A 14892-nucleotide genomic window follows, 5' to 3' on the forward strand; every position below is an offset into this window, starting at 1 on the left:
TCCAATGATGTTAATACTAATTCCGTTCTGGTCAGTCAATTTTACAAAATATGAAAAATCGGGGCATAAATCTAAAAATAAGTTTGAGAACCTTACTGCTTTCATAATAACTGGAGTCATAATTTTAATGCAAACTATGAGCACTAAATAAAAAATAACATGTAGCTTGCTAAAGAAAGCTAATTTTTGGTTGGATTAAATTTGATGTAATTTTATGTTCTGTATGCAGCTAATTTAGTTTTATGAGTCCTTAATTTCCATGTTTCGTGAGTCAACTTGCCCAAATAAACATTCCAAAATAAATATTTTAGAATATTTACAGAAAATAATATGCAGTTGAATTAAGTCACAACCGACAAGAAAAGTATTTCAGTATTCCCATTTGTAATTAATCTAAAATTAATGACAAGCAAGAAAAATAAAGTTGGATAACAACGTGTAGGGAAGAGACAGAGGTATCAATTAGCGAATCTTTTGGTATCATTAGATGTCAATGTAGAAACGAAAGGAAACATATTCAAGGCGGGCACGAAATGACGCAAGTCGACACATAAAGACCAGAACTACAAAAGTACGAAACGGGCAAATATAACCAGCTCCCGTTACGCAACCTGGCAACCCGCGAGAGTCAGAGTGAAGGAGAGGCAGATTGACTCCCCGCAGGGATTCATCAGGTTACACACAGTGCTCTTCAGATGGCTAACGGAGAGGAGTAAGTTGGATAACGGTGGCGAAAACACCCCGAAGTTATCCGGCTGGCTTCTCACTTCACCAACCGCGACACAATGGAGCAAGAATTCGAGGATATTGATTCGTCCGGGAAATGGCAGAACCTTTACAATGTAAGTCGGGACACCGAGGGCCTCTCGTGTTTCTATGACGATCGGTTGCTAACCAACTTAGCCAGTTCACTTCTCAGACTCATCTTGTTGTGTTTCACTACTTTCCCCGCTTGTTCCGTGGCGTGTGTTTTTGTGTTAACTAACGAGCTTCGTCTCGCTGCGTAGCGCAGGCAGGACGGGACGGGCGCCGCAGGAAGCCAGCCAACACTTAATTGTGAGAAAGTAGCGAGCTGCGCTAGCAGGGGGGCTGACTTCCGTAGCTGGGAAACGTGCATCGGGGGAGCTCTCTGCTTGGGTGACGCTTGCGGACGTCAGCCGCAGTTTCTGAGAACTCACCAAAGACTTCCAGAGAAAGAGACGCATGTGTTTTTATCACCAGCAGTGTTAGCCAATCTGGCAAATGCAGGTTAAGTTTCTAATACTTTAGTTCCTGTTTAACGTAGAAACTGACTGCGCGGTTTTTAACATTTTATTTTTTATTTTTTACTGAGTCAATGGGAAATGTTTGCTATTTGACTTCAGCTGTTTAAAGGAGACGCAAAGAAATAAACAATTTTCTCTACAGAATCAGAAAATGTATAAAACATGTTAAAAAAACCTTCTTTTTTTTTATTAAACGAGTTTGATTTAAAAAAAAAAAGTAACTCAAAAATACTTTATTAATTCCAAAGGGAATACAAATACAATAATACAATAAATTATGTTAACTTTATACAAAATCATAATACTATATCAAATTAATCCAAATCTGGGTTGTTGATTTGATGGCATCTGTGGCATTTATTCAATTCAACAAAATAAAAGAAGAAGGAAAATTGATGCTGAAAGGAAATGTAAATTTGCCATAATATCATTGAGGTATCCTCAAAGAGTCACTGTGGACAGTAATTCCAGTAGCAGGCAGTATTGCAGAGACCTTGAGGAGTCCTCTGACTGGAGATTTTTGCATGACTGTCACAACATGCCAACAGCTCAATTTCCACGTGGCAGAAATGATAATCCACAGTAAAATGTCCTGGATGGCACCATCGTTTGTTGGCACGCTCTGCTCTTTTCAACTCCTCTGGGATTTGGGGCCATAGTTCAAGTATTATTTAGACTCTTTTAATTGCTAATCGGCCGCTCCCATTTGTATAAACAAACCTTGTTTATATTTACAAACCTTGTTGCCACAGTACCACAACAGTCTGAAAGTAAAAGAGTAGATCAAAAATCCCCCAAACTCCTTGTAAACAGCGTCTACAAGGAGTCCAAAAAACGCATGGCTTGAACCCAAACAGCTGTGAAACTGTCAGAAACTAAATTCTCTTTAACCGTGTAGAGTGCTACAATCACACAATAAAAAAATAATACATTATTTTAACTAGCTGTATATTGGTGTACAAAATTCAACATTGCAAATATATTTCGGTAGTAGCACAAAATAATGCAAATCAAATTTTCACTACTGGTATCAGGCAGTACATTGTTTTATTAAAATTTAAAGCAAACCTTAATATTTTATACCATTAGTTTCTGCTTCTCAATTAAATATTATATTCAAGGTGACTTAAACAGGACTGAGAACTCTAGAAGTTGAGGATGTAAATGTATGGAGTTTTGTGTGTAGGAACCCAGCTAGTAGAAAATCTTTTCACTAACGAATCAAGCAAAGTGGAACACTTTAAGTGAAACAAGAAGAGCAGAAAGACTGTAATGAAGACCTTCCATCACTTTGTGTGGTCTCTACATAAATGTTTGTGTTTGCAACCTGAAAGCTAACCTTTAACCTTTCTTCTCGTTTGCACCAGGACATCCGCAACCAAGCCATCGAATATCCATACAAAGTAGCTAAGCTTCCAATGAACAGGAATTTGAATCGCTACAGAGACGTCAGCCCATGTGAGTCTTTGCACAACGAGAGATTTGTTTGTTTTTCTTTCCAATATGGTGGCTGAGAATTTGCATTGTTGTAATTGCTTCGCCGTCTGATGTTTTTTTTTTCCCTCCTCAGATGACCACAGTCGGGTAAAGCTTGAAAACGCGGACAATGACTACATTAACGCGAGTTTAGTCGCCGTGAAAGAAGCCGAGAGAGCTTACATTCTAACTCAGGTATGGAAACCATTGAGAGAATGCTACTGTATTGCATACTGTTCTACTCGGTATGTCACACTTTCATGAACATTTTTTTTTTTTTTTACTTTGACAGGGCCCTTTGAGGAATACGTGTGGCCATTTCTGGTTGATGGTCTGGCAGCAATGTTCTAAAGCCGTTATAATGCTCAACAGAGTGATAGAGAAAGGATCTGTGAGTAACACCTCAGCACATGATGACCACAAGCTTTTATATACAAAGACTGTATTTGGAAATATCTATCTTTATTACTTAATACATACCAGATTCACTGCCTTAAATTATTTATACCTCTGCCTGAGATTTAATATATAGAGATGAGGATTTATTTAATTTTAATACAACGGTGTCAAAGAAGGATCAAGTTTGAAACGGTTATCATTTTAACTGCATTTTTCTATCATGTTTGGGATGTTTCGACAAGTCAGGTCACTTCTATGCGTCATTACCTCCAGTCAGAACGACAATGTTGGTCAAATGAAATGACAACTTTATATTTAATCTACTACAGATTAGGGCTGTGTAATAATATTGATTTTGCGATATATATCGATATTTTCTTTCCTAGAAAAAAATCGATATTCATCCGCAAGTATCATAACATCCAACTGTCACCTTGCTCACTCACTGCTTGCTTCACCGGGAGAGTGATTAGGTCATCAGGCTTAGAGTGATTCCTTCAGATGTTAAGTGTCGAGGTTAAAAAGGTATTATTTACTTTACAAATGGATGTAAGCTACAGTTTGTACTGTTTCAACTAAAAGAAACATGTTTTCTCACCACTTCTTTAATTCATTTTGTCCAGCTATCGACTTTAAGTCTGTGTCCATGTCCAACCAGAGCCAGGTATTGTGTAGTTGGTGCTTTTAATCAGTTTTCAGTTAAATTAATTCAATCCAACTCTATAACAGTCACAAAATGTCACCAAAATCACTCTGTCCCTCTAAAATCTTTCAGAAAATCGCAAAAGTGTATTGAATTGTATCATTTGCTGAATATCGCAATCTCGATATATCGTATCGTGAGCAGAATATCGTGTATCGTATCGTGAGATTATTGTATCACTACAGCCCTACTACAGATTCTGGGCTTAGCTACATATGTAGCATTCCCTGCCGTTTAACTGAGGAAAGGAAAAAGTTTGTAAGCTGTACATGTGGGAGAGAAAAGCATTTCTATGTTTTCTGTATGGAACTGTGCTCCTGCTTTTGGTTCTGAGGTTTTTATGTTTCAGGACATAAAATTGGAGAAATATCTGACCTATTGTTAGAATTTTAAATAATAAGAAATATTAACCCGAAAGAACAACAACAACGCATGAAATCCAACAGTACAATTGTATGTTGCTGTTTATTCTACAGTAACCAAACTGCATGAAAAACGTGATTATGATTCAGTAGTTTCTACAACCTGATTTCTAAAAGAGTCAGGATGTTCTTTAGAATTGAATAAAAATGAAGACTTTTAAATCACATGAGACAACATTTTATTAACAGAACATGGGGAGCAGAGCAAATGTCTGGAAAAGCAGAAATGTGTGAAAGGATTCACCTGGTTGAAATTAAGTTAACTTACTTCAGATCTGCAGCATGATTAGCTATAAGAGAGATGAGTGGAGTTTCAGATGTAACGATGGGCATGCTGTCTCATTTGTGACTGAATGCATAAAAGATTGTGGAACATTTTACGAACAACATTCCTCTAAATCTAAGTGCGAAGGTTTTACATATCTCATTATCTAAAGTGTGTAAGATTATCAGAAGATTCAGAGAAACTGGAGAAACCTGTCTGTAAGAGAGAAGGCTGAAGACCTTTATTGGACGCCCATAGACTTTGGGCCCTCAGACAAAACTGCGTCACTCGTCAGCATGATTTTGACATTGACATTTCTAAATGGACCCGGGAATACTTCCAGAAACCGCTGTCAGTAAACATAATCTACGGTACAATCTGCAGATTCCACCTAATCGTCTGTCATGAAATATGTGAACAGGGTCTAGATCTACCGTGGCGTCCTGTGGGCCACTATGAATTTAAAAAGGACTGTTTCACAGTGACAGTGCTCCATGTTCCGACGAATCCAGATTTGACATTCTTGTTGGCGACTATGGAAACCGTGAGCAGCTTGCATGTTTTAGAAGGAACTATGAAGCCTGAAAGGTATCTAGAGGTTTTAGAGCAACCTCATCCAGAAAACGTTTATTTCTGGGAAGACCTCATGTATTTCAGCAAGACGATGCCAAACCACATACTGCAGCCATAACAACAGCATTGGCTTAATCGGAGAAGAGTATTGCTGAATTAGGCCTGCAGTCCAGATCCTTCACCTAAGGAGAACATTTGGCTCATCATTAAACAAAAATATGTCAAAGAAGACCATAAACTCTTAGCAGCTGGAGACCTGCATCAGTCAAGAATGGAACCAAATTCCAAGACTCCAGAAACTCATGACCTCAATGCCCAGACATCTTCAAACTGTTGAAAAGAAGAGAAGATGCTTCACCGTGGCAAACATTTCCCCATCCAAACTGTTCTGAAACATGTAGCAGGTTCAAACCTGAGCTTATTTTGGTTGAAGTTCAACATCCGTTAAGCTAGGATCAGTGTTCTGTTGTGAATAAAATATCAGCTCATGTGATTTGAGAGGTTTTTTTTCCTTTTATGACCTGTCTTTTCTAGAATTCAGGTTGTTGATCTGCCTTCAGCAGCAAGAATATGATGTTATCATCATCTCTTTGGTCTTATTACTTTTCCACTGTGCAGAAATGCTAGTTTATTCTTCTATTGTGTTTTAGTTTATTATGCCTTTCAGTTTTTTTTAAACACGGCTCTCTTAGAGTCCACTACAGCCTCTGAATCAGTTTGAGGTTTGGACATTGTCTAGGTGTCGTCCACATCCTGACCCTTTTGTCAGTTGTACCTTTCTGATCACGACCAACATTCAGCCACACCTCAGCTGGCAGACAGACGGCCTCACGTTTGACCCTAGAGAAACGGAGGAGGTCATGGTTGGAGCAGCTGCAGGGCCATGGTCCTGCAGCTGTAAAACGAGCCCAAACCTTTGTGTGTTGTTCAAATTCAGTTCTCCAGACCTTTCCCCTCCCAACCCATTCAAACAAGCCATACTGGTTCTTAGCAGCCACTCTGTCATGAACTTTAACATAGTGAAGTTGGAAGAGTGTTTTTTCTTTGAGCAATGGATGACTGACCTTCACAGGGAGGAACTTGCTAAAGGGTCCATTCCTGGAAAAACGGGCAACCGTTTTTTTTCTTTTTCTTTTTTTCTTGTAAAGTGACTAACTTACATAAACATTGGAAATAGCTTTTTTAGCTCTTCTGAAAATGATGGATACAGCCACAACTGCTTCCCTAAGGTCATGGCTATGGGTTAGCTCCAGGGTAACACCCAGATAAAAGCTGAAAAACAGAAAGCTAGAGATGTGTGCACATCCTGCGCATCAGGTAATCGCTGCATTTGATCTGCAGCTACTTGCAATCTGAGTCTCTATCTACGAAGCTAAGCTGCTCTCGGTTTCTTCACATGGTGCTTCTGTATTACAGGGTAACCCTTCTGAAACAATGCAATATGTCATATATTTTAAGACTTTAAGCTCTTATGTTTTGTGTTCTTTTTTTTGTTTATTTTACCAGGACTGTTCAGAGCTTGTACTTACAGTGTCTGTGCAGCTAAGTACTTTCTGATGTGTATCCAGGCACATTATAAGCACAAACAGCTGTTAAATACAGAAAATGCAGACTAGAAATAATTGTTGTCTGCCATCATGTGGCGCCCCTTCTAATGGGGCACCCACTTTTTGCACCACTGCTGTTTGGAGTTTGGAGAATGACTAATACATTTAAAGGCCTTAACTTTAGGTGCATTCAAGATAGACTGTGAGTCTGTCTTGAATGCTGCTTAAGGTCACACGTACTCATCTGTCTATGAAAACGCTGCAAGCTGCTTCCTGTTTGAGCCTGAGTGATGACCTCTCTGTCCCCCCAGGAAAAGTGTGCTCAGTACTGGCCCACTTCAGAGGAGCTGCAGATGTCCTTCACTGACACGGGTTTTGTTGTTCGACTGTTATCAGAAGAGGACCAATCCCATTATACAATCAGGGTGCTAGAACTAGAGAACACAAAGGTGAGCAGGAGACAAAACATTGGAAGCAATAATCTGAAATTTGTGCTCTGCTTTGAGTTTTTTTTTTTAGTTTTCTGAAGGACTGAGTGAGCCTTTTCTCAATGGCAACCGCTTTTTATTATTTATTCTCTCTCTCTCTCTCTATCTATCTCTCTATCTATCTATCTATCTATCTATCTATCTATCTATCTATCTATCTATCTATCTATCTATCTATCTCTCTATCTCTCTATCTCTCTCTCTCTCTCTCTCTCTCTCTCTCTCTCTCTCTCTCTCTCTCTCTCTCTCTCTCTCAAACAGTTCCAAATGTTCAAAAATATATGAATACAAGACTAACAACAATAATTAGAAAATCGAAATACTGTACTCATGATCCAACGGATGTGCAACTCAGTAGGATTACTTTTTTTTTTCCTTTTTTTTATTTACATAATGAACATTAAAAAAGACAGAATAGAAATGTTATTTTAATGAATAAATGATTGTGCAAGTTCCAGTAGGTGTGTAAACACTTATTGACTAACAAGGCATAGACCAGTACAGGGAGGTGGAGCAGCCAAAATACTCCAGAAACCACAAAATACCTTTTCCTGCTTGTTGATGAGAAATATTTTTGTGAAATTCCATGTTTTGTTGTGGATTCCACTTAGTTTGTCAAATTCTGTCTGCATTTTCCACGTCACATAAAATCCTAGTCAGGCCCTACAAAAAAAGGTCAAAGTTCAAAAGAGGAAGATCATGCCACCAGCATGCTTAAATGGTGTAGATGCAACCTGTGGCTCCAGGGCCCACAAGTGGCTCTTTGGGTTTCCCACATTGGCTCTTAATAACTGACAAAAATGATAAAGAACAATCTGATATTTTAAATGTAGTTATTATGCAGGTTTTCAGGTTTTTTTTATGTTGGAATTGCATTGAATTCCCACAACAGAATGACCCTTAAAGTACCAATAATATTATTTTCTTGTTGGTAATTATGGATACCAACAAGAAACGGTTGGAAACCGTCCACTTTCTTTGCTTTATTTTCCACAGAAGAAAATGCATCCACGCTCTTTTGAGCAACAATGTTATGTTTTTCTTCTTTAAAATTTCCTATATTTGATATTTTCATTCAGCTCGACAGAGGGTAGAAATGGCTGTTTGGAACGGATTGTAAAGGTTGGAAACCCCTGGGCTAACGTGTTGCTAATATGTCATTGCCCCTAAATTCCTCTGTTTCATCTTCATACCAGGTGGTTTTACATCAGTCTACCTGGGTCCTTGTTTTTATTTTTGTCCGGCATTTCTGGTTTGAACCAGAAGTGCCAGAACTTGTATGTGCTGCACATGGCTCATGGCTGATGTCATACGTTTCTTCCCAGACGGGGGAATCCAGAGAGATCTACCACTTTCACTATACCACGTGGCCTGATTTTGGGGTGCCAGAATCTCCCGCCTCTTTCCTCAACTTCCTCTTCAAGGTGCGGGAGTCTGGCTCCCTGGGGCCCGAATATGGGCCCTCAGTGGTGCACTGCAGCGCTGGGATTGGACGCTCGGGAACGTTTGCCTTGGTGGACACTTGCTTGGTCTTGGTGAGTGAGTGTTATTGTTATGGGAAGTAGTTGCTTAACACTGACTATACTCAGAGCAAAGGGTTAAACCGTTTAGTTCAGCATCTGAGTACGATGAGTCAGTCATCCTAAGATAATATTTGAGAGGGCTGGAAGCTAGTGAGAGAAGTTGTGGCATGTTGGTTCTGAACTTTATTCACGGTATGTTTAGATTGTTCATTCAGGCAGAAAAGAGTGATGTCAGCGATTACCTGGAAACTCCTTCCCACATTCAGGAATTCTTCTGTTTTCAGATTCATTCAGCATCATGAGCTTTGCGCCTTTTATTGTCTGAAAAATAAACTTATGTTGAATTGTTTTTAGTTCTTTTTTTTTTTGATAGCTTAGTATCTTTAGAAACGGTTCAAGAAAGTTTTCTCCTGTTCTAAAACCTGTAAGAAAATGACAGCAGAATAAATCTTCCCTCTTGTTTTATACAAGTGATGTATAAATCAGAGCCTATTAACCTACCAGCTCCAAGGTTATTAGCTGAAATATATTTGGTTTGTTACGCAGAAGCTATAGAAGGGAACTTTATCAAGCTCCCCTAAAAATATGTCAAATTTAGAAACGTATCAAGAAATTGGTCGGTGAGCATGGGCGACCAAATTTTAACTGGTGAGAGACGAGTTGGAAACTCAGTAATGGGATCTTTTCTCAATCCCTGAACATGTCATGCAAAGCACTGCCTGGTCACTGTGAAGACGACACTCTGCTGTGTGGATGCTGCTACTGAGAAAATATTCAAAAATGACGATTTGAATATTTGTGAGGTGTTAACAATACATAAATCTCCAGTAGCATTTGGAAGGATAAAGAAATATTTTTTTAATCCTTTTAAGCATTTAATCTGGTTAGGATGGAAACACCATGATTTGGGAAATGTAGGCAGTGTTTTGGAAAATTCTAAATTACAGTAAGGGTTTACATTCTGTTACAAATGCATCTTAAAGCAGTCACTTCAGCCATGTTAACCTAGCTAATGGTGCTAATCACAAGTACAAGCTGCTTAAACAACAACACAACAGTGCAGCTTAAAATATCTACTCAATAAGTATTTTATCTTGCGTTACAATAGAAAAAGCATGTTTTACGATGACTGCTCTCTCTCACACAGTGTGACGTCTCCTTTGCTCCCATAATGTTTAATGGCAGGAACTGTTAAATTTGAAATCAGTAGCTTGAAGCTTTAAAGAAAACATTTAAGTGATTTTCAAACTTTCTAGCTTCTGACTCACAAAATAAAAATACAAGTGACTCTTTACCGCAACTCTTGGTTGAGCATATCTATGTTCCAGATCTACGCTTGTTCTGAAACACAATTTATTTTAGCATGGAACAATCCTCTATTTGTCCCTCAGTAGTAAAAACAGTGAGCAGCACATCGAGTAGCAAATGGAAGCACACACGAAAGACAAGCTGCTGTAATAAATTAAAAATAATTGCACAACTGACTCACAGGTATACACTGAGCCACCAAGGTGGTGACCTCATGGTAACATGCTGTTAAGCAGACTGGTGTGGAGTGAAAACACTGACTTAGCTGCATAACCCTTTTCAAATGTATTCCATAAACAGATAAATCTGTTTTGTAGATGGACAGGAGTAAGAGCTCGTCATCTGTGGACATACAGAAGGTGCTGCTGGATATGAGGGAATATCGCATGGGCCTGATCCAGACCCCTGACCAACTGCGCTTCTCCTACATGTCCATCATCGAGGGAGCCAAGCTCATTCTGACCTACAGCTCTGCAGAACAGGTTTGATCAGGAGCGAACCAGAAACGCATGAGAAATTTACTTGTTTTATAGATGCAAAAAATGTCCAGTGAGCATTATATGACTTACTATAAATTTCCTAGTATTACTGGGGGTTTTTCAATTTTGTTTAATGCTGAACTTAATGTTTTACATCAGGCACCTTGTCTGACAGCATTTATCAATGCTTTTCTTTTGCATTGATAAAAGTCTGTGTCTATGATAAAGGAGGGTTTTAGTGATTTGTTGGTGACTGTTAATTATTACTTTGATATGTAAATGAGGTGCTGTGTTTGACTTCTAGATGATGTTACTTTGTAATTTGTTTTTAATGTTTTTAGTTTCTGCTCTAATATGAGCAACGGTTGCCTTGGTAATACTAGTAGCTTTTGTTTGATGTTAACAGACTAGCCTTCCAACTGTTGTTTTTCAGTTGAAGCTAAGTTTAGGTTAGCGTTAGCTTATAAATCCCCTTTGAATGTATATTGTTTATTTGAATCCCAGGCCAAATCAAGCAAAAAAGAGAGAAACGGACAGTCCATAATTAGTATGGACTAATGGTCAGTCTTAGGACAGACTGTACTGTACTGGACAAACTGTACCGAAAGTGGACTGTGCTTCAGTGTAAAGTCAAGGTAGTTGAACTTGCTCTCTAATCAGTGTCTTTGTGGATGAGGTGATCCAGCAAATCCTCCCAAGGTAACATGCAGTCCTACCTCCGCAATATGATATAACATGTAAAAGAATCTATGTCCTCATTGTTCATGGCATTTTTGTAATCAATAATCTTCTTGTTATTCAGAAAATACGATGTTGTTTTCAAAAAATGCTCCAACCAAAAGACAAACCAATAACTGAACATGTACATAGACGTGAACCATCATAAAATTTGAGTGGGTTCCAAGTTTAGAAAGTCTTGCCTGACTTCCTGCCTGTTTCCTTCATGCTTCTATTTGCCCATGCATGTGTTTCTTGACCTCTGCTGCAGAACTCACAGATTGGCCTGTTCAGAGAAGACCTGGAGTCGGATCTACGACCTCCAACGCCTCCGCCCAGACCTCACCTCAATGCCAGCAGGCCCAACGGCCCCTGCTTGGAGCCACAGCCCAGCATAGGGGACCACCTCTCATCGAGGGATTTAGACTGCCACAACATGGCAGAGAACTCTGTTCAGTAAGTGATAGTTCAGCACATTTGGAATGAGTGTCCTCACACAGAAAAACATCACCAGAGTTGCACCGATCAAGCATTTGTTGACAGTTTTTGATAGAAAATGTAGCCTTAAGTTTTAAAAGCTTTTGGCTAACTATTTCTAACTGTTAAACTAAAAAATAAATCAACTAAAATAACTTATTTCTTTCTTTCTAGAGAATTTGTTAATTAGTTATTTTCATATAGAAGAGAGGCTTTGTGTCAGTGTGTGAGAGAGACCGCGCTGTAAACAGTTTTTCAAACTGAAACAAAAGCAAAGTGATTTGAAATTTAAACTATTTTTAGCATCATATATTAGTGATCAGCACCATAGCTGCAGTCAGGATTAACTAACCAAAGACATCTTCAGTCTCTCGGTGTGTTCCCTGGAGAACATGGACCTTAACCTGCAGGTTTCAGGTCTGTCAACATTCTTAAATCCAACACGTTCCATGACAGGCAGGGCTGGGAAAGTCTAAGATGATAAATCAGAGCAGCTTAGCTCTAATATTTTGAGCCCCACTGAACTCAGTGCCTTGTCATTTCGCTCTGTTGCCACTTCAATGAAAGTTCCTGAAGCCAGCAACTAATTGGTGAGTGGTGGCAGACGGAGCCTGGACCGGCTCAGCTCCGGCTCAGCTCCGGCTCAGCTCCGGCTCAGCTCCGGCTCAGCTCCGGCTCAGCTCCGGCTCAGCTCCGGCTCAGCTCCGGCTCAGCTCCAGCTCTTTGAAGGAGCAGCTCAGGCTGCCTTCTCAGGCCTGGAAATGTATGGAATTTGATTTAGTTATTTTCTTCAAGTCTGAATGGGACTGGAGTAAGGCATTATTCTTTATTAAAACGGTATTAGACTCTTGCAGGAGCTTGGGACTGGTCCTGTTGTTATTTCAATGGTTTTGATTTTTAGAAATTAAACAAAACAGTCACTTTTCTATTTTTTTTTATGTTTACAAACCTTAGATGTTGGGTACGGTGCATTCACCAACCAGATCCTCAAGTTTCTGACCAGCAGGTCATCGGTTAAGGACACTCCAAGGAGGGTTGCACTGATATAAAAAATCGGGCAGATAGTAATACTGCTGGGATGGCTGATCCCTCACACTAAACTGCATTGCATGTATATTCCCTACCCTTTTGACACTGTAAAATGGTCACATCCTACATTTCGTTTTTGCTTTAAACAACCACACAACCTGTTCTGCATGACTATCACTGTCACATGACTGAACAGAAACCACATGACCAACTTCCTCCCCTCCCCTTCCTAAAACAAACAACAAATAGATGGAAATAAATATTAGTCATCAACCCAATTTTAGGCCAATACCGACGTGGGCCTGTCAAAATAGCATTTGATTTATGATAAATTATCCCAGTAATTATTGCGATACATTTACTAATATTTGACATAATTATGCAAGCTCTTCCTCTCAAAGATCAATAAAATTAAATTTAGTAATAAACCCTTAACACTGGAACCGGAAGATACTTTAAATATTCAAAATAAATAAACCAAAAACAATAAATGAAACTGAAATACAAAGCTCACACAACCAAAACCATAAATAAAATGGATTATGATCTCTGTAAACAAAATTTCCCTCCAAACAATATTAATCGTCATAAAAGAAATGATCGAGCTCATTTTATTTTATCATGCTGTTAATTGATTTGTTAAAAAAATAACTCGCATCTGCTGATTCCTATTTGGATGCCGACGTATCGTGGATTCATAACTCAAACTGAAAAGTTAACCAAATTCCACCATGGTGAGATTTCCAATTGATCACGCCAACCTTTATTCTTGTTCTCTACTTTTTGTAATTTTTTCATACAGCATTTGTCGTTTATGAACTGCTCGCATGTTGTCCTCACTGCTCAACTCTGTCCTGTGTGCTAGGCTGAGGAAGAGGCACCGTGAGGAGAGGATCGCTGGCACAGCACAGAAGGTCCAGCAGATGAAACAAAAACTGACTGAATCAGAGAAGAAGCAGGAGAAGTGGCAGTACTGGAGGCCCGTCCTGCTCAGCGTGGGTTCTGGGGCTGCCCTGGCTGTCACCGTTTTGTGTTGGATGTACTTCCAGTAAAATAACTCTGGCTCCCCCTCAAGAAACTGACTCCTATTTTGCACCGGTACCTTGGATTAGGTACTTCTTTAAGTAGACGTAGATGGTAACATGTGCATAACTGAGGGTATTTATTAAGGTCAAAATGCAAGAGCACTAGATCAAGCGAGTGTGTGTATATTTTTTCTCATAAGATCTTAACAGAATAGTAACATCTCAGGATCTTTGTGCCAGCACAGTGATTTATTATTTTTTTCTTCTTTCCTCTCGTCACTGTTCAAGAATGTACTGTGTCATAGAAACATGGCTTTGAATGGAACTTACTAAAGGTGCAGTACATAGAAAAAAAAAATCAGACAAGTTTATTTTTGCATTCTTTATTTGTAATGATCAAATGTGTGTTTATCATCTTTGGATACATTTTTGCATTTCAAAGTCACTGTTACTGACTGTTGATCCAACCCTTAAAATGTAGAGAAGACCCCAGACTGAAGACGTCAACTTCGGGATTTCTTTTTTTAATATTTATGATAAACTGCATGTTGCCCCAGGTTTTCTACAGCGCCATCTGTTCTTCCACTGTTCCACTGTTAACATGCAGGGCATATCTTTTTTTTTTTTTTCTCCCAGACTAAGGTGATTAAGTTAGATTCTTATGTAAATCATACAAACTGCCAGGTTCCTTGCCATTTACTGCATGTATTTTACCCACTCGTTGGGTCCAAGTTTTCCTGCTGTTGTTTTTGTTGTTGAGAAAACCAAAGCGAAGCTGTCTGTGTTCAGGAGGTTAACAGCCAGGCCGGCTCATGGATGACTAAAAGCCTTGTACTCCTAGGATGTGGAATGTATATATTTTTTTCTTCTTAACCCTTTGACATAACTCACACCTGTGTTACTAAGTGAAACTGCTCATGGTACCCATGAGGTATTTTGTTGTTTGACTCCTTCATTTTAATCAATAGCATCACCAGGTTGCTTTTCAGTTAACAGGGACTGTTAATGTACAGCAGTACATGTAGGAGTTCAATTAAGTCTGATGTTGGCAGAAATCGTTGATCTGCAAATGCTCCAAAAGTAATAGATGTGCCAAGGTATGCTAACAATTCAGCTACCTTTTTATTAACAGAATCTGTTGTGCAATATATTAAATCAGTTTTCCGCCAAATGTCTTGAGCACCAGAATAAGATGA

General features: G+C 39.0%; 1 protein-coding gene across 2 annotated transcripts; it reads left to right on the top strand.

Moving 5' to 3' along the window:
- The first annotated feature begins 604 nt into the window (after positions 1-604).
- ptpn2a (protein tyrosine phosphatase non-receptor type 2a) lies at positions 605-14630 on the top strand. 2 transcript variants are annotated; one of them, XM_008411118.3, is made up of 9 exons: positions 605-842; positions 2633-2723; positions 2836-2936; positions 3034-3132; positions 6962-7099; positions 8464-8673; positions 10287-10451; positions 11437-11621; positions 13537-14630. In XM_008411118.3, exons 1-9 carry the CDS (start codon positions 786-788, stop codon positions 13721-13723), a joined length of 1233 nt encoding a protein of 410 aa, XP_008409340.1. In that variant the 5' UTR covers positions 605-785; the 3' UTR covers positions 13724-14630. The 2 variants fall into 2 exon arrangements, with proteins under 2 accessions (XP_008409340.1, XP_008409339.1); XM_008411117.3 differs by lacking the exon at positions 605-842 and adding an exon at positions 1139-1248.
- Positions 14631-14892: the final 262 nt, after the last annotated feature.

This window comes from Poecilia reticulata, chromosome 16, assembly GCF_904066995.2.
Source record: "Poecilia reticulata chromosome 16, P_reticulata-male-v2, whole genome shotgun sequence".
Taxonomy (NCBI): Eukaryota; Metazoa; Chordata; class Actinopteri; order Cyprinodontiformes; family Poeciliidae; genus Poecilia; species Poecilia reticulata.

Bases quoted from the DNA above. Each gene is read 5' to 3' on its own strand.
- ptpn2a (XM_008411118.3), top strand. From the start codon at position 786: ATGGAGCAAGAATTCGAGGATATTGATTCGTCCGGGAAATGGCAGAAC. The intron at 2,724-2,835 runs GTGAGTCTTTGC...TTCCCTCCTCAG, and splicing joins CTACAGAGACGTCAGCCCAT to ATGACCACAGTCGGGTAAAG. The intron at 11,622-13,536 runs GTAAGTGATAGT...CCTGTGTGCTAG, and splicing joins ATGGCAGAGAACTCTGTTCA to GCTGAGGAAGAGGCACCGTG.